At 51.6% G+C, this 19,645-nt stretch overlaps 1 protein-coding gene across 4 annotated transcripts; it reads right to left on the minus strand.

Annotated features, from left to right (window-relative positions):
- Window positions 1-2,312: 2,312 nt before the first annotated feature.
- NT5M (5',3'-nucleotidase, mitochondrial) lies at window positions 2,313-19,645 on the minus strand. Of its 4 annotated transcripts, none has more exons than XR_002102333.1 (6): window positions 19,319-19,645; window positions 14,548-14,648; window positions 13,877-13,937; window positions 13,050-13,164; window positions 10,328-12,214; window positions 2,313-3,821 (listed from the first exon to the last, which is right to left on the minus strand). XR_002102333.1 is itself a non-coding variant. In XM_019541959.1 (5 exons), exons 1-5 carry the CDS (start codon window positions 19,598-19,600, stop codon window positions 12,057-12,059), a joined length of 717 nt encoding a protein of 238 aa, XP_019397504.1. In that variant the 5' UTR covers window positions 19,601-19,645; the 3' UTR covers window positions 5,103-12,056. The 4 variants fall into 4 exon arrangements, 1 of the variants encoding a protein (XP_019397504.1); XR_002102331.1 differs by lacking the exon at window positions 2,313-3,821 and having other exon boundaries at window positions 5,103-10,940; window positions 11,035-12,214; XR_002102332.1 differs by lacking the exon at window positions 2,313-3,821 and adding an exon at window positions 5,103-8,522.

Below are 19,645 nucleotides of genomic sequence, written 5' to 3' on the forward strand. Positions count from 1 at the left end.
CAAGCACCTGCACCTCATGATCTCAAAACCCCCGTCAGGTGTCACTGGCGCCCTACAAATTACACCCCCCCAACGAACAGCCAGCTTGCATCACTGCCATGCAACAGCTGAGTGCAGAGTGAAAATCCTGCGTCCCACCTGTGGGCTGGTCCCCAAGGCTGATGCATGGGCTTTTGGGGCAGGCAGGCTTTCCAGGGCCACCCTCCTGCTGTTGTGTCGGACCCTGCGGTGCCGGCGTGCCTGCTGACCGGACCATGCGCTGGGGTCCTCAGGATCTAAAGCGGGAGGCTGAGAGGCCTGGGGGTGCTACTAGGACTCTTCTAAATTCGGGCTGGACTGCTGACTGCTGAAGGTGTCAGCTGCCTGGTGACAGGCGTTCAGTGGCTTCATCTCCCTCTGGTAGTTTCTCCCCCAGACACGATTGCAGCTGCCCTCTCTGTGCATCGTGCTTCAGAAGCCTGTCTTTCCACCCTGACTGGTCTCTCTCCAACCTGCCCCACAGCTCTACCTGTCCCCAGCGACTGGCTGTCAGCTCTGACTTCATTTGACTAAGAGCCATCTCCTGACCTCCTTCCCTGCTTCTTGGCCCCTCGCCTCCTCTCTTGCCTGTTGCACTGCACCACCCATGAAGAGTGCGTGCCCCCGGCAGCTGGGGGGCATGGCTGTGCTGGCCACCCTTTCCTATCAGCCAGGCCCACAACCTCCTTCCTCGCCCGACCCTAGCAGCAAGTGTTAGTCAGGCTGGGCCCCAAGAGACACCTTAAAGACAGTCAGGATTAAGAGGAATCATCAATCTTGATGTGACATAGCTCTAAGACACCCCTCTTTTCTGCATGCTATTAAAAATCTCCCTCAAGCCCCCAGGTTTTGATGCCTCTCCTTCCTCCTAGTTGTTGAGGATGCAGTTGCGTATCACTCTGACCCTGGCCCTCTTACAACTCCTTCTCTTCCACTGCCTGAAGCTCAAGCAGATGGTCTGGCTTGCATGGCTGCTCTGAAGTCAGCTCCTGGCTGAATCCCACCTCTGCTCCACCAGCAACCCCAGCACCTCTCACATTGGCCGGCCTTTCTCACAACTGCCTTTATACCATCTCCCACATGGCCCCTTCCTTCCTCATAGAAAGCCCTTTGGGAACTGACCCCCAACACCTTCTCCTCCTTCAAGGCCCTGTTCAAGACCCAGGTCTGTAATGCTGTGGACAAGGAAAAGCTAGTGGGCTGATCTTGTTGGCTGGGAGGGATGCTGGGACCAGCAGCAGCTGTTGCTGGGAGCCATGGAAATGCCAGGCCATGTCTGGGTCTCAGGGTTGTTTGCAGGTTGATTTTAGGAGGGGAGGACAATGCATCACTCCCTTGACCATCAGTCCTCCCCTCCTGTGTGCTCTCGCCCTCTCTAGCTGCAAGTGCTTCAGAGCAGGGACAGGGAGGAGGTGTTTGGAAAGCACCTGCCCAAATCAAAATCATAGCTTGCCTTGAGGCTTTTATGCAACCAACCAGTCAACCATCAAGCACCTGCTTATAACGGGGATCATCACCGACATACTCCCCAAAGTTCTTCCAGTAACCTATTCAGTGTGAACCTTGGAAAGCCACCCCGTGCCCATGCACCTTCTCCAGAGGCAGCACCCAATGCCTGCTGGCACCCATGGAAGGCCTTCTACTGGTCTCTGAGAAAACCAGCTTTGGCTTCTGTTTGCCTTTGGCACCAGCCTCCCACCTCCTCTCCTCTCAGGCCCAAATTTATCTCCATCCCACCTGGAGCTGGTGTTTACCAGCTTCTCACTCTGCTGAACTCATTGTCCTGGTGTCCTCAGTGGACTTCACCACCTTTCAAGCCTGCCCTCCTTGGTGCAATGCCAAAGCATGAGCCCGGCGGCCTTTGAGCTGAGTGCACGGCTCATTAATTCTTGGCAGAGTGGCTGGCTCGGTGTTTTTGTTTTGGGCTGTTTCTGGGGATCTCCGAGTGGGTCAGCAACCAGTGGTTGGTATCAACAGTTACAGCTGACTGAGCCTTCGTGTTTACACCTCCCCTGGCAAGCAATGTGGGCACCATCCTGTGTGTATTAGTATTGATAACAGAGGCATCTGGCCACTCGGTGACTATAATACCGAAGCTTTTGCCCTCAGAGTGCAGACCGCATGGACTGACTGTCATAAACAGCCCATGGACAGAGGTGGTGGGGTCCCACTGGAGTAAAGTATCTAGAGGAGTGGTCCCAACCATTTTAGGCTCAAGGCACCCCTTAGAAAATGCCGGCTCTTAGCATTCCCTTCTTTGACTATGGAGAAATAACAGAGCAATTCTTCTCAGAAAGACCCCAGGTCAGAACATTTTTGACACCATCAATTCCTATTTAGTATCTCTGGGTTATCTTGTGAATCATGTGTAGGTGTTTGCACACCCCACTGTACCACAGCACCCATGAAAGGATCTCAGCACCTAGGATTGCTGCAGCACCCTGATGGAGAATCGTGGAGCTAGGGCAATAGAGCTAAAGCTGGGGTCCTTCTCAGCCCCTCCTGGGGAAGACTAGCAGAGGTGTCATGGAGGTAGCAATAGTTACCTGCTTCCTGAGTGCACAGGGCTTGGGAGGCATTCTCAAGCCAGGCTGTTGTCCCAGCAGCGCTTGTCAGGCTGGTACTGGGATCCATAGGAAACATAGCATCGTGTTGCTGTAACTTCTGGCTCGTCCTGCTTTCAGATTAGGCTTGTTCAGGTATGCAAAGCGCTCCAAGATCCCTGGGGAAGGGGCAACAAAGGATCAAAGCACTGCCAGTTACAACTATTGCACTTACGATCTTGCTAGATGGGAGGGATGCTGGGACCAGCAGCGTCTGTTGTGGGAACCTTGGAAATGCCTTATCACTGTGGCTAGAGTATTGGGGTCTCTACCCATAGTTTGGTGGTTGCTGAGACTCTCCGGGGGTGGGGGTTGTGAGTGCCTAGACCCTTTCCCCATCCAAAGTTGGATGTAGAAAAGGGGGTGCCCTTGCCCAGCCCCTGTTCCCTGAGAGATCTCATGAGCCGTGTGCTGGGAGCTCCCCTCTGAGGACATGGGGAGTGTTGGCAGAAAGTGCTTCCCCATCCCTTGGAGACTATCACAGGCATCTTGTGGGACCAAAGCAGCCTCCATGCTGTTACTCGTGGTCACGCAGCTCCCCCTCGTGGACATTTGAGCGGCACCAGGTGATGAAGCTGCCCTTCCAATGGCTTGCACACCAGTTTACATGAATGGCAGAGACCTTCTGGATGGCCCCATGTGAGGGTCAGGCCCTCTCCATGGTCACATTTGACCCAGGGCAATGAGGTGAGAGCACAGCCTCTCGTTGCAGAGATCTGACCGAGGAGATGTTACAGAGAACAATTCATGGCGACCTTGCACTTCATGGACAGTTGAGGATTCAGCCAGAACGATATTCCTCGGTAAAGGGTGAACCATGCTAATCCTCCTCCTCAGGGCGCAGGGAAGAGGTTACGTCTGAGTCAGCCGGTGCCCCTGGGATATATGGCCAAGGATGGTCAGAACTTCACAGGCTGGCTTTCATCCTTGCTTATTTTGCAGTGACTCACCGTGCCCTTTTCGCTTCTCTTCGTGAGAACTCAGCGCCACGGGGCCTTGTTCCTGGCAGCCGTGGGCACGTTGCTCTGGATCCAGGAATCTGTCACCAAGCAGAGGATGCGCTGCGTGGAGGGCAGCTGTTACATCGCAGCTGCTCATTGCTCTGCGTGATTATATTGTCTTCACTCACATTCCCTCCTCCTCCAGCTGTGTCTCATTTCTGTCTCCCCTGTCTCCTTTGCACACCCTGGCATTTCCTGCCTTGCACGGAAAGAGACAAAGAGCTGTTTCATCCAAAGGCAAGGCCAAAAAGCTATTAATGAGTAAGCATGTAGCAAGCATGTTTTACATATGATAGCATGGCATGCTATGCTCCTGGTGGGCCTTCCAAGCTGCTGGATGGACAGATAAATCAGCTTGTGGAAAGGGCACATGTGGTGTTGGTGACATGAAGATCCTGTTTAATGTCTCCAGAGAGTTTTGGGGCGTGGGTTATACGGATGCCCCAGTCTCACAGCACCGTGGACAACTGTATCTTCTTCCACTTTCAGCAGGGGAAGCATCCTTTGGCATGCCTTGCCTTCAGCTGTTTCATAGCAGTGCTGCTTCCCATCCCACAGACTCTGGCTATGGGGAGGACCAGAATCCTGTCACCTGCCTTCAGTGGTAAAACAGGTGGAATCTGCATTTCTGAGCCATAGGGAGGAGCTGAGTGGATCCCCCGATCCTGACCTGGTGAAAACATTGTAGTTGCAGTGTACAAGCCAGATGCTTGCTCTAAGAAACAGGCTGCATTAAAACCTGGGAAATCTTGAGTAAAGGTGCTGCTGTGAATGCCCCTGAAGTCCCTGCCTGGTTAGCACGGGCAATTCAATGGAGTCTGGATAACAACACTACTTGCAGTCTACCCAATATTCAGCTTGGTGTCACAGTGCCACCTCCTGGGGAAAGATGTGTGACATTTTTTGGATGCCAGACTTCACTTCCCTGGTATGGTGACTTCCACCAGTGCTCAGTAGGTAGAAACTGCCACTAGCCCTTTGCACCCACTTGACACAGGAGTAAGTCATGGTTCAAATAGCAGGACTTGGGAGGATCAGCTCTCAGAGGAGGGATCCAGGAAAGGAGATCAAGAAATCCCTCTAGTCCTCACCGCATCAAGGCAGCAGCAGGATCACATAGGAGCAAGTAGGGGAGCAAGGTATTCCCCAGGCATAGCAGTGCCCTTCTGGTGACAACAGGGCAATTGTCCTGGCTAAGTCCCCTCATCCCAGGCAGCTGCCAAGCAGATTTCCAGTTCTTGTTATTTTATCATTTGTATCCCTGTAGGACCCAAAGAGCCCCAGCCCTGGGGGTGTCTCCCATGCCTTCTGCCAGCTGCTGGCCATGTGTCAGGGGTGGAGGGACTCTGCTGGCTGCCTGGAGGGGTCTGCTACCACTGGCTGGGGACGCGCTCAATACTGTAGTGCAGATAAGGCCTTATTGGGACCTTTGCATCTCAAGCGGTCCCGTAAATCCACTGGGTTGATAGACACGCCTGAGTCAGTGACGTATAAATGTTTATTGTGTGCGCTATTCTGCAGCACATCGACAAAGACATGCATCCATTCACAAACAAAGACAAGCTCTTTCCAGACATCCATTCTCCAATCCATCTTCAACAATGTAATTGCTCACATGCCCCAGCTCAAGAAACAAACCCAAAGCTCTTTGGTTAACCTCGTGAGCCCTGTGGAGCATACAGCATCCCTAGGACAAGGCACCGGCACAGCTCTCTGGCACGCAGGCCCTGCCATAGGGTCAAGCTGCTAGGCTAGCGGTGTTTACCTAATACAGCCTCACTCCACCGGCTACAGCGATGTACATCAGGAAAAGCAGGGTCCTGGGGCTCGGTCCTGCCATCCGCTGCTTTGTCCTGGGGCAGCTCCTCTAAGGTCAGGGGACACTCCTGACACAAGTGAGAGGAGAATCAAGCCCTTGGGCTCAGGCTGGTTGGTTATAACTGAGCCCCTGTACTAGCCAGGGACAAGCTTCTCCAGCTTAAACTACAGAGCTGGGCCAGAACTTGTCATATTCTATTAGGAGTAGAAAAAATAAAACGTCATTCTCTCATTAAAGTGAATTTAGTGCTGCATGGCGAGCCCAGGGGCAAATATATTTCAGCCGTGGTGCTGTGTGCTTCCTTTGAGTTACCACTGTAATCCTGGCTACCAGCTGCCAGGGAAAAGGTTGTCACTGCTGAGACAGTCAGTGGGGAGGCTGTTAAGTGCCCAGGATGCTCGTGGCTTCGATGCCGGGGAGGCCCTCCACATGGAGTGAGACCCAACTCTTCCCAACACGGGGAACACCGAGCAGGAAGCCCGGAGGGAGCGCTCCCCTTGCTTCTGCTTTTCTTCCTGTCCCAGCCTGATTCCTGTCTACTACAGAGGTGCCGCTCTGATAGGAGGAAATTGCAGAATACAGCCCACCTGCGGCTCAAGGTGCTTGACACTGTGTGTCTAACCCTCACAACGGCTGTGAGGTAAGTGGTATTGTCCCAATTGCATGGAGGAGTCTGCGGCACAGAAGGGAGGAATGACTTGCTTGATGGCACACGGCAAGTCTGTGGCGGAGGTACTCGGACAGCTCTCCTGGCGATGGGCATGACACGAAACCCCAGACAGTCCTAGCTCCCAGCTCCACAATATCATCAGGAGACAGCACCAATAAGACCTCCCTGGTATATGATCCATCTCTTCCTGCCTGCCTATTGGTTTTCTACCTGGTGATGATCTACAGGGATTTTACTGCTTTATTTACTGAGAGCAATATTTGCAAGAGGCTGAACAGAAAATCACAGAGGCCTCCCGGCTCTGTGTCTCTTCATAGGGAGTGTGGTGTGTAGGGGGTGCTACAATACTCATCTCCCAGCTAACCCTGAGCCACAGGGGTAAAAATCTCTCCTTCGTGACACTGAGTACAGAGCCATGGATATTAAATTGCACAACCCAAACCCCATTTCACGTAATCCAGATGAAAAGCAGAAAAGAGCCTTATTGCAATGCTACTGTGTGGATCTGCGGCTTTTTAAAGGCGGGGGGGAGGAGAGGGGAGGAAGATGAAATTTAAAAATAAGGAAAAAGAAGCTTCTATGCATCTCAGTGGAGCAGCAAAGCAATTTGGGGATTTGAAGGGACAGATCCTGAGCAAACCTAAACTGGCTGAGATTCCCTGAAGTCACTGGAAAAAGGATGGCTCACACCAGCTGCGAATCTGACCCAAACAGTTCAGCTTATAGGCAGTTACTTGTGCGTGTTAAGTAAGACAGCATGGAAACCTTGCTCAATTTTCGAGGGCAGACACCATGAAAGAGAAGCTGCTTGAATGAGCTTCGCTGATTTGACGACTGACGGCATGCCCTTACAAGGAGGGGAAAAAAAATGCCAGCCAGTGAGAGAGCCAAGTCCCTCACAATGTCCAGCCCAGTCTCCGGGGGAGGACAGAAGGTATGGAGGAAGCAGCTGCGATAGCTGGAACTTCTCATTAGCTCTGTCCTCCCCCCCCCGAGAGGCTTGGCAGAGAATGCGAGGGAGGACACAGCAACGTTTAAACAGTGCCCTGACAAAATGTCATGCCAAGCCAGCAGGAATGGAGTCCGAGGCTGCAGTCCATGGGTGCCACCCGCCTTGTTTACAGGCTGGCTCTTCAGATTGGCTGCTCGGCCTGATCCAGCACTGTGCACCTTGTTCGGCAATTCTGAGGCAACATCTTTTAGCTCCACAGTTACAGGCCTTGAAGGCAAAGTGACACTTGGCTGCATCTTAGTGCATCCCACATGGCTTCTGTGTCAGTCATCTCCCCACAAGCACGGTAGCTTACAATTAAAAAGCCCTTCCCATCTGGAGCACATGCCTCTCAGGTAATCGTGGACCCCACTATGAGAGCTCTCATGGCTCCCAGGGACCATCCGTGTGTCCTCGGACGTGACCCGGGGGGAGCTTTCCCAGTTATTCACTGAGGGAAGGCACAGGTTACGAAGTACCATTTTGTTCAGTGCAACCTCCCGCTTCTGGAGGTCTCACCAGCTGCATGGTTATCACTGAAACCGCTTGTTGGCTTGCAGAGTGGCTGTAGGCTTTGACTGGCTGTTCACAGCTGTTGTCCTCTGAAGTGGTCTCCTGTGTTAAGGAGAGACAGAAACTCAACAGTGGGACCGCAGCCAAAGAACAAGGGTTTGCAAGCACCTGGCTCTGTTCACAGCTGTCCTTACGCTGGCAGTACCGGGGAACCCACAGCTTCTGCTCATTGCCCAAGGGGGGCCATGATTCTTATAGGGGCAAGAAGACCAAGTGCAGTATGCTAAAAGCCAGAGACTGTGGTCCCTTTTGGGAGGCAGTGCCCATGTGCCTTGGGAATAGAAATCTGTGCTCAGACTGCAGAACAGAACAACCGCTGCAGAGCAAAACGACATCAAAGGAAATCATTCAAGCTCCTCTCCCAAACAGAATCTGCTCTGCAACTCTCTGCTTGGTGCTCGTCTCCAGCAGGGAGCCATAGGGCAGTGATCAAACAGACCTGGGGTTGAGACACAGGGCTCCAGCTGTGGGATATCTGAGATCTTCCCTGCTGAGGTAGGGGCTGTAACTTCCTTGCGGGGCCTGGCCATGGATGTTCGAACAGGTCTTCTCAATCTCCAGCTGGTCTGGCCTGTAGTGCTACTGCCTGGCAGCGGGTTGCAAGTTATCCATGAGGAGGGTTTCTGCACGTTTCACGCTGAGTTGTCCTGCATTCATCTAGGTCCTGCTGTCCGCCAGGCAGTAAACCCACCTGACCTTCTTGTGGTGACATGAGGTTGCTCTGCTGTCTGGTGCCCTCGGGGGAATGCAAGACTGCACCAGCACAAGTCCGGTCTTCTGCAGCTCTCTGGAGACGGGGTTTATTCGCTGGCTTCGTTGGAAGTGGGTTCCTTGTATTTGCCTGGGTCTGAGGAAGAGGAACACAGTGCATTCAGAGCCTTCCTATGGCTGTTTTTATTGTGGAAGGAAAATATCAGGGACTGCTTTGGGTGAAGGGTAGTAGGAATGAGGTCTGAGTTTTGCAGGCCCTGCTTCTTTGAAAGATGCTGTAGCCCAAGAGTGACTCTGATTGTGACAACCCACTTCAGCCCCGAGGCCCAACCTTCAGACGAGCTGGGCCCTGGCAACTTGCACCTGAGTCTTTGATGATGGGGGGATTAATTGACCCTGACTGGCCATTAGGAATTCTGAACAGGAGCTGTAATTCAGCCTAATTCACTGCTCTTGACATGGGATCCTCTTCATTTAACTAACATAATTACAAGCTGCCGGACCATGAATTACGCTGTTGACAGCACCAGGTCTCCTCCATAATGTGTGAATTTAAATGCTCTTTCCAGTCTGCTCCTGGATTCAAAATAAAAGCTAGCTGAAGTTTAGTATGCCCACCTATGGTGCAGACAGACACCCTGTCCAGTGGAACCAGCCTCTGACCTGCGCCTGACAGCTGCCGCTAACCTGGTACCAGCCCATCCAACCTTGGGGCCAACTACGCTGGTCTCTTAGCATCCACCGTTTTGTACAAGGGCATTTTGGGAAGGTCTGGGACTCCACCCTGCCTCAGCTATCAGGACTGGTGCCAGAGGGCTGCGAGAGCATTTGGGGTATGCTGCAATACATCACAAAGTCATGGGAGTCTGGACTCTAGACCTTGCATTTTGTGCAACTGAATTTCATTCCACTTCTATTACTACTGTCTTCAAGGTCATCTCCCTAGGATAGAACAATCTTTCTACCATCAGCAAATTCCATTTGCACACATCTACTTTTCTCTGCCAAGGTCATTAATGACAGTATTAAACGATGTTGGTCCTAAGACCAATCCTTGATGATCTCCACTAATAACCTTCCTCCAGCCTAACACTTCCCCTTTCTTCGCTGCCCACTGAGGTCTCCCCTTGACCAGTTCTCTGCCCTCTTTACAAATCTACTAAACTCTATCTTTACCAACTTAATTCCCCATCTCCCAAGAGGCACTGTAGCAAATGCTTTCCTGAGGTCCAGACAGATTACATCTACTTGTGTCCACAAATGCCGATATCAGAGCTAACTATCAGGTTAACGTGGCACAATCTGCCTTTATTGTAGATGTTGTGCTTGATCCCATTTTCCATCTCCCTCCATGCCTTTAATTATTCTTTCCTACAAAACATTTTTTGAAAGGCTTGGTCACTTCCCTGGGCTCAGGCTGTCAAGACTCCACTACTCTCACTCATCCATGCCTACCTGGCCCACCTGTCTCTTCAATTATCTTGTCCATCCCTACAAGCCAAACTTTGCATCCAGACTTGATCAAACAAGGAAGACATTGCTCTTTCCCAGTGCCATTGACGGAGGATTTGTTATGCCTTCTTCCCTCATCCAACTCCCTTTCCTCCTGGCAGCTGCCAAAATACCCAGGCTCAATGGTGCCAATGTTAAAGCATGTGAGAGTCAGTGCATTAATTGCATCCTTGACCCAGGCTGGAAAGCATGAACCTTCAGCCACCGTGCAGCTTGTGCCACTGGCAGGCAAGTGCCCCATGTCTCTGACCCTCTTCTTAATTCATGATCAACCTTTCAGATAGCAAGAGGTTGAAGCCCGAGTTTTCCCATGAGATCTCTTTGGGTATGGGGCAAAAACAGGGGAGATGCTTTAGACCATGCAGTTCAATGTACAGACACACCATGCTTTGGTAATTGAAGGCTTAATAGGTTGACAGAGACACTTACTGGCCTGTGGGCTATGATGAACCCTTCTGTGCAGAACATCTGCAAGAGATATGCCAGTCATTATAAAACGGGCTGGGCCGTCTCAGGGGGCTGCCATCTGGAGTTAACAGCTGTCTTGGTGTTTCCCAGTAATGGAGCACACCACAAGAACTGCCAGTGTCTTGTCAGGCGCTGAGTGGGAAGAAGAGCCTGAAAATTCACAGGAGGAAAGGGAAGCAGTAGCCCATAGGTGACTTCAAGCTAGTGAAGGGCTTGGGGAACCTCTGTCTCCTGGGGAAATCAATCTTGGGACCGATTAGCTTCTCCCCTAGTGTGAATGAGGATGTGCATAATCCTGACCAGGGATGGAGCTCTGATTACTTTCCTCAGCCCCAAGGTGGCCATTGGCGAATGTACAGGTTGTCTGCAGACCCCTTTGTTACAAGGGTGCTTCTAGGGTCATGTCCAAACCAGTTTTAGGCCTCTGGAGCAGCAGTGGTTGCAGCAGGTCCCCAGTGCCTGGAGTCATATCACCGCCTGTCATAGGAGCTTGGTTTTTCACCAACCCAGACTGCAGGGCAATTGAAGGCTGGGCATGACTGTCATGTGCAATAAGGATGGAAAACAGGTCATGCTGAGGTCAGGCTACTTCCATGCAGTGCAGTAAGATGTTTTGAAGTTTCAGGGTCACCCCGTCCCCCAGATCCTGAAGCTGTCACTGTTTATACCTTTCCTCCAGAGCCGTCATCCTGGCACTGCTAGGCCAGTCTCCCTGCAGTCTGATCATATGGGTCCCTGGCCTTGACATGGATGTAGCTTGTCAGATGCCACACAGATCACAGCTGAGCCAGAACATGGGATCTACCTACAGCCTGCCAGCTTTGAAGGCTGATCCTTCCCAGATGTTTGCCATTTTTAGTCTTCTGTGCTGCATGTTTTCAGATGTTCCTACCTCTCTAGGAGGGCAGAGAGCTGGCAAGGCTGCACAGTAAACCTCTGAGGAGGGCATTCCCTTGGCATCTATTGGTGGGCTAGGCAGAGTCTTGGCTGGCAGGGAGTCACTGCCCAAACCCTGAGGATTTTCTTTAATAACAAGGGTCCTGGGAGGCCGTCCCAGTTAGCCCATTCACAACTCTAAAAGAGAGACCATCCACTCCATATACTGCCTGGAGATGATCTCCTTGGAGGGGTGACAGCAGGCAAGCCAAGGAGTGAAAAGCCAGTCTCGTGGGGAGGTGAGAGAGGGAAAAACTCTTCCCCTGCATTCTGGAGGATGGGCCTGGGATAAGTGCTAAGACAGAGCTGGCTGCCGGTCCAGGCCCCAGCAGCACGGTAGGCAGAGGGGATTTCAGCTCATTGGCACAGTTAAGCAAGTCCGTGGCACAGGCTGAGCAGCAGGTGCCTCAGTCAGCCACACAGCGGACCTCACAGCAGACACCACAGATATCACAGAAGCAGGTGTGAGGAGCACACCCAATAACCAAAAAGCAGGGGCTCAGTGTCCCTCCAAGGGCCTTCCCCTTCCACAACAGCTGCACATGGCTCAGTGGCTTTTAGCTTATCAGATACAATTGTTGTTCAGTCCTGTTCACAGGGACCCAGGTGGCAGCAACCATCCCCTCTTCTCACGGACTGCTTCTGCAGGGGGTGGTGTCTCCCTGTGATTTTCAGCTTCCAGCTGGATGCCACAGACTGCCCAGGGAGGAACCAAGGGCAGCCTGATGACGGACAACCACAAACCGCTCTTGCTTTAAATGAACTGGCTGCGCGCTGCCCGTTTGCTGTCCAGGACTGCCCGCCAGTTGTCGGTCCACGAGTGAAGCCTCCTGCTGGGGGGTTTCAACTGCAGGTGCTTGTTGTGACAAGCTGTGAAGAGGATATGCTCCCAGCTGGGGTTCGGCTCAGCACCTGAAAGATGCGAAGAGCAGAGCAACTCAGACAAGGGTCTCCAGGCTCCACCGTGACCTAGCTAGGGGGTTCTGTGCCTTGCACAGGGTCTTTATGCTGGCACTGGACTTTCACGGGTCTAGGATTTCATTAGCAATGGCTGAACACACACCGCCTCTTTGATTACTGTTGCGGCCTGCCACACAGACATGCATGATTCTCAGTTACCAGACGTGTTTATCCCTAACCCCGCTCCACCTGCATGTGGAGGGAAGGACTACATTCATTCACAGCTAGGGCAAAATGGAGGTTATGGGGAGATTAAATGACTTGTCTGAGCCCACACATGGGAGCAGGGGCTGAGTGAGCAAGGTCACAAGCAGCATTAGTCCCACTGCCTCTATAGCAAGGTGCTCAGATACTGTGCAGATGAGCATGATAAAAGAACTCGTACGAAGTGGCCAAGCACTGCACCCCGGCCTCCTGGATCCCAGCTCAGTGCTCCATCTACTAGGCTGATCCTACTCACCCTGGCTTGGGAGGGGACCAGCTCTGGATGTGAGTGTCCCCACCAGACCCTCTTAACCTCGGGTTAAACCAACCTCCTCCCAGATGCTGGGAAATTCCAGTCCCAGTCTCCAGTTCTAACTGGCATTTGATGCCAGGAGGTTTCAGTAGTTTTTGCTTAATAATATCAGCCCCAAATAACACCATTATCAAGCTGGCAGCACACTGCCCTGAGGTCCCTGACACATTCAGTCTCAACCAGGAGAAATAAGGAAAACCCCCTGACTCTCACCCCAGCCTGCCCTAGACACAGCCCACAGTGATCATTATCGGATGGAATCTCCCTTACCTGTTATATCCGGTCTGTCGTCTATGAGGAGGTCAGCAGAGACCACGGTTTTATCACGGGTAAGAACAATCTGCTCCAGAAATTCTTGGCCAAAATGTTTCTCCACCCATGCATACTGGAAATGAAAGGCAGAGTGGTCAGAGCAGCAGCCCAGGGTGGCCCAGGAGCTTCCCACTGCAGCCTGCACAGCCCTTGTCCACTGGCAACAAGGATCAGCAGTGGAGGGCAGCCACAATACAGCACCCTCCTTGGAGCCATATGTATTTAACCCTGCTCATGTGGCCTTTTGTATAAACCTTGCATGTTTTCCTTAGATTTTATCTCACTCCTGCTTGCAGCAATCTAAAACCTGTTTTATCCTTCAGTGAGGGCTGGTATTTTACACACGCATGCGCATCCAAATGCAAGGACACCTGGACTTTTGTTGCAAAAGCCCAGAGCACAGGCCCAGCACCCTTCTGTGCTCTCTCTGAAGGGCATATCGTTGCATATGCAGTGCCTCACTAAGGCAGCTCCACTGCTTCATGCAGGATTTGGTGCTTGTGGAGCAGGAGTGAGTGGGTTGGGCATGCTCCCCAGGGCATCCTGGATACATGGTGCAAGGTGCTCAGTGCTACTGCACACTGCCCTGAGCACACAGAGCTTCCCAAAAGCGTACTAATGTCACCCTCCAAAATTCTCCTTCCTACAACCCCTGTTCCAGCTGCAGGTTCCCTGCCGGTTGTTACATAGCAGGAGATTTTGCATGCCAGTCACCACCTTCCTGCCCCACCCACCCCCTCCTCTGAATTTACCCTCCCCACCTTATCCCAGAACTCACTGGTTACCTTCTCATAAGGGCAATAACGGTACATCTTGATTGGACTTGTACAGATGAACACATCAGTGCTGCCAAAAAACACAGAGGGAGAACATGGTTGGGTGGCAAAATTGACTGTGTGACCCTGGCTGTATTGATCCATAGCACCACGGCTGCCAAGCTGTCCAGCAGCCTAGTGTGTGCTCAATACTCTGCCCCGAGTTGTGTGTGTGTGCACTCAATACTCTGCCCCGAGTTGTGTGTGTGTACACTCAATACTCTGCCCCGAGTTGTGTGTGTATATTTGGCTCCTGAAAGGTACTCTCCCAAAAGCTCAAAGCAGCACAGCCTTGGCCTACGAACAAAACCCCACAACTGCAGGAACAAAAGGAGTTGTCAACCAGGATTAACTGGATTGGAGCACAATCTGCATGGAGATCCTAGTACGTTCATCTCGGGTTGTGTCTACTGTGCCCCTGAGCCCTGTCCAAGAATGCCACCATGAAGCGGGCACCATGCATTACTACCAACTCCCAGAAATGAGGCAGGCTGACTGGCATGCCATTGCCTTGCTCCCAGGGACCAGCCCAGCATGGAGGCAGTGCAGACAAGCCCTCAGGATCAATCAGCCAGGACTCCAGGGGCTGCCCACACTGCTGCAACCAGCACCCCCTCCCCACCATACAGCTGTGTACCTACTTCTCCATATTGGCCATCTGCTTCACAGCTTCCACAGCGCCTGGGAGTGGATCCAGCTCGATGAAGAAATTCTTTGATTCCCATATGCTTATTGCTTTCTCCTGCAAAAGGGAACATAAGCTGGTTACTGAATGGTGCCTCCTGCCATTTTGTCCCTCCTTTCTTTTGCCTCACAAAACCCCCTTCATTTGGTTTAAGTATTGCAGAGGCTGGGTAGGGTAGGCCGAAATCAGTGCCTTCCATGGCAAGCAGTGACAAGCATGACATGTATTGCTTCATTGTTTTCTTGGGCTCCCCTTTGTTGTCTCTCGCATGACTTGATTTTTGTCTAGTGTCTACAGCGCCAAGCTCAGGGAAGCCCTAGTCCAAGTTGAGGTTTCTAAGGGCTATCACAAGATAAAGAATAGAGGGGCTAGGCCAGGGCTTAGTTTCTCCCCATCCAGTCAAAGTCAGCAGCAGCAGCTGAGCTTCATAACCTGAGTCTCTCTTGGTCTCTAAGACACAAGATGCATTAACACCCACATAATGTATATTGGTTTTGTACACCAGTGTCAATTATATCAGTGTCCAGAGTGGACAGCCAGCCAGTTATACTAGGGTAGCAGCTCACAGTAAATGCTATTACAGTGACTGGCTGTTTGGTGGAGTAAGCAACAGTTTATTTGCCTGAAAAAAAACTATTCTGGGAGAGCTGCAGACACATGCAGCAAAGGAACTTATACTGGTAGGTATAGTTTTACCCCTGATTTTTCCCAGGATGATGCCACACCAGATTCAAGTATGTTGAAGCAGCGTAGGGGTTGTCCCTCACCTGTCCTCTCCTTGTTTATGCTGTTGTAAAGACTGATTACACTGGTATAAACGTGTGATGTGTCCAATCCCTATGAGGGAATGGCCAGTAGTATCCAAAGCTCCCCCTGTAGGACGAGGTTGCGAGAGGAGCATCAACTTTCCAACCACAGGGAGCCCTGAGCAAGGTCTAGCAGGCGACCGGCGCACGATGGGGCAGTGTCTCACAGAGAAGGGATGTGAAATATCAGACATCTTGATCAGCAGGGCTAACACCACTGGGGAAAACTGCTTGGTATGAAGAGAGGACTAAGGAAGGCAACACACAGAGATCACACAGAACCAAGAAACTGGGACAAGAGACACCCGAGTTCATGTGCTGCCTGTAATGGGCAACTTGTGTGTCTAGTGCACCTGCAATTCCTTGCACTGCCTTGAATTGCTTGCAGCCCCTACCTGTGCAGGAAAGCAGCCTTTGGTGCCTCTATGCTCATATAAAAGGGGGAAGCCTCTATTGTAACACTTCTGGCTTGCCCTTTGTGGGGACTTACTTTCCCTGGGGGTCTCCTCGTCCCCACTCACTGGAGTTGGTAAACTCAGAGGACGTTTGCAACATTCTGCTCCAAGCCCCAGAATCACACCTGTTCCAGAGCCATTTGGCTCTATGCTGAACAGGATTCAGGCACCTGGCTGGGAACACACAAGCCAAGCCCAGCACCGAGCTCTCAGGATGGCCCGTGCACAGCGATCCAAGCTTAGTTACCAAGAGGGGCTGAGATGGTTGCGACGGCAACAAGCTGAGCTGCAGACAGAGGGAACGATTGTGTCGCCATGTCATGTCACAACCCTTTCAAATGATGTAGTAGCAGCCTTGGCAGACTGGGAAGGCAGCTATGCCATGAGGGATCTGTGCTGATCTCGAGCACCTTTCCTTCTCCCCTTGGCTGGAGGACAACAGTAGCTTTAAGCTCTCATAGTCAAGGCTTATATAGGAGCTGCCTGACCCACTGCTCTCCCTCTGCTCCCTTTGGCCCCTTATGGGGTGTGAAGAATACTGCAGTTTACTTGCGCCATACCCCTGCCTTCATCCTCATGGATGAGTGTATCCAGATTGTTACTGAGCTGTTTTGCTTTGACCTAGACCCTATGGTGAAAGGGAACAAAGGCAAGATACTGGACTTTTCCATAATGGGTTAAACAGGGAAGGAGCAAGAGAAGGTTGAATTCTGCTTCAGGGCTCAGTCGTGGCTCTGCCACAAACCCCAAACAACAATCCAGTGTCCCTGGAGCCATCCAGAAGGCAGAGTCAGACACTTAAGACGCATGTTCTGCCTCCCAGCTCTCCCTTGCTCTCAGCAAGCAGCAACCTGCAGCACACCTGGAAGCAGCTATACTGGGGGCTCCAGGGCCAAGGCTTTGCCTGATGCTCATGTGGGCCGCTCCTGCCTCCTTACACGTGGGTGAGGAGGGGTGTAGCTGTCCAGGACAGCCTGCTCCGCACCCAGCCCTGTTCCCCCTACTGCCCTGTGCATTCATCACTCTGTACAGAAGAATGCCAAAGCCAAGTCCAGCGTCTTACAGATAAACACCTACAATGAGAAAGGACCGCACACACCCAGTTCAAAGGCAGCAAGCACTACAAAGCAAATCTCATCACTCCTTTTAGCTGCAGGGGCAGGAATACACACGTGCAGCATTAGTGGTTTGAAAAAAAAAAAGCCTTCTCCTACATCTTAACGCAGGTTAAGAAAATAAAATGTGCTGCAGTGCAAACTCTTAGGAGCTGCAAAGAATTCTTTGTATGTGAGAAGAGCAGTCACGGTACCAGATGGCTGAAGTACAATCCAATACATTGCAGCTCAAATTATGCTGGATTGCACCAGTGGGAAATTTAAAATAAAAAAAAAGGAATAAAACATATTTCTACAGCAGGCATTTGAGGAGAGAGGCCCTGAGCCAACAAAGCATTTAAGCAGGTGCTTAACTTTCTGCATGTGCTTAAGTACTTTTCTGTCCTGGAGGCTTAACGTCGAATTCTGCTCCCAGTGAAGTGAAAAGACGTCTTGTGGTTGGGTTGGAGGGGACTGAATATGAGCCCAGATTCAGGAAAAAGCCCTGCCAGATCACCAATGCCCAGGCAGGTTGTATCCAACATACTGGACCTAGCGCTTTGACCAAGAGAGGTTTAAGTCTCAAGATGCTGGAGGGTCCATCCCTTCCTGGACAGACGAGGTTGAAACTCTCTCATGGACAAAGGAAAGCTGTTTCCACCAAATTGCACAGAGTGAGACTCTTCTCCCCTATCAGCTAGATGCAATCTGAAACCAGGGGTGAAATCTTGGCTCTAGTGAAGTCAGAAGGAGGTTTACCATTGATGTGGGCAAGGTTGGACTTTCACCCCAAAAGTTTGGAGGTATCACAGGGATGACGTGTTAATGTGATTGGTGCACAGTAATCCAATACCATCCAGACCCTGAAAGCCTAGGTTCTCCGGATGTGCTGAGATCTAGGAGAAATCATGCATTATTTTGCAATGTATACATCACCCTTGCCATACTCTTAGGATCAACCTTGTCCTAACAGAGGTGGCTTTCTTCTACTGTCTCACCAGTTCCAGGGTGGCTTTTCAGCTATAAAGACAACAAACGCTCTCCTTGTGCCTTCAGCCCTTTGCATTCAGCATGGGTTTCACTGAGCAAAGACCACCTAGGGCCTACATTGGTCCCCTGCTCGGCAATCATGTATGCCATCAGAGACAGGAGTGTTTTTCTTTGTTTTAAACACCTCAGCCCAGGTCAAGCTTTCTCTAGGACTATGACTGTAAACTTCAAAATAAGACCATTAACAGTTTGGGCAGGAATCAAGTTTCTGCAGATATGAGGCCACATAAACAATACAAGTAGTGTTTCTAGCTTTAGCTTTAAAGGAGAAAGGGTGCATACAGACAAAATGATGCTGCTTTCAGAAGAGGGGACTTACCACTCATTACGGCTCTCTCAGCCAATCCTTTCTAACCTTTTCATGTGGTCACTCCTATTCCACAGTAAGTGAAATTTTTAACCCAGCACAGCTTATACCATGAAACAGATGCCAACCTACTGTGGTTTAGCTTCCACTTATTGTGGGATAGCGCAGACACACAAAACAGTCACAGTTTTAAACACAGTGAGCTTGTCTACACGAGATGCTTACTGCGCATTACCCTAATAACACTGCACAGTAGCCTGGTGGTTAAAACCCATGGTAATAGTCTACTGTACAGTGTTATTAGGCTAATGTGCAGTAAGCATCACAAAATAACCATGTGCTGGTGCTACTGGACAGTAACTCTAGTTACTGTGCATTTAGTTAGTACTTTATTAAACAAGTACTAAACTTAATGTGCAGTATCTAAGGTGCATTAATGAACGTGGAGACGTGCCCAGTAATTATCATATCCCCAACCCAGACACACACTCTGCCCTGCTACCTTTTCAGGCACTATAATGGCTTTGTGTGTCCAATGATCAAGGCAGCCAAAATTAACGTTTCGGAGCTCTCACAATGTTTCTGTTTCAAATAGCTCCGTTTTGAAACACGGATCACTCTGGCCAGCTTTCAACCTTGCTGAAGCTGTACGTGCCTGCTCTTGTTGCTGAGGAGTAAAACAGCCCCTGTGTTTTTCCCTGTGTTAAACTAGCCAGCACTGCAAGCGATACCGGGCAGGAAAACGTGGCTCAAACGCCGGTGGATTCTTACAACCAACTGCTTTAACAGATCCGAAACGCGGGTACAGGACGGACCGGCACAGAGGTACTGCTTGGGTCCTGGAGAAAAAAGTCACGTAGAAAACTGCGCCCCAGCATCCCCTCCCGCCCCGGTACCAGACGGACCCCAAACACGGTGCCAGGCGCTGTACAGGCAAACGGCGAACCTCGTCCCTGCCTGACAGGCGGCGGGAAGCCCGGGGCCGCAGCGGCGGCGGAAGAAGCCGCAGACTCACACTCAGCTCGGCTCTCAGGCGCCCGTACTGCTCCGACACCCAGAAGCCCCTGCGGTCCTCCAGGGTAATGTAGGGGGTGTCTGGGTACCTGGCCCGGAACTTCTTCAGGAATCCTCCTTCGAAGTCGGCGAGCACCCCGTCCATGTCCACCAGCACCCGCAGCGGCCTGCGGCCAGCCCCGCACGACCGGGGCCGGCGGGGCGGGGCCCGGCCCAGCCCCAGGGCCGCAAAGGGCCCGCAGCGCCTGCCCTGCAGGTGCAAGAAGCTGCTGAGCGGGACCATGGCGGAGAGGGCATCGGGGCCAGGGCTGGGCGAGCTGCAGCCCGG

Source organism: Crocodylus porosus, unplaced genomic scaffold (genome assembly GCF_001723895.1).
Source record: "Crocodylus porosus isolate Cpor-Errol unplaced genomic scaffold, CroPor_comp1, whole genome shotgun sequence".
Taxonomy (NCBI): Eukaryota; Metazoa; Chordata; order Crocodylia; family Crocodylidae; genus Crocodylus; species Crocodylus porosus.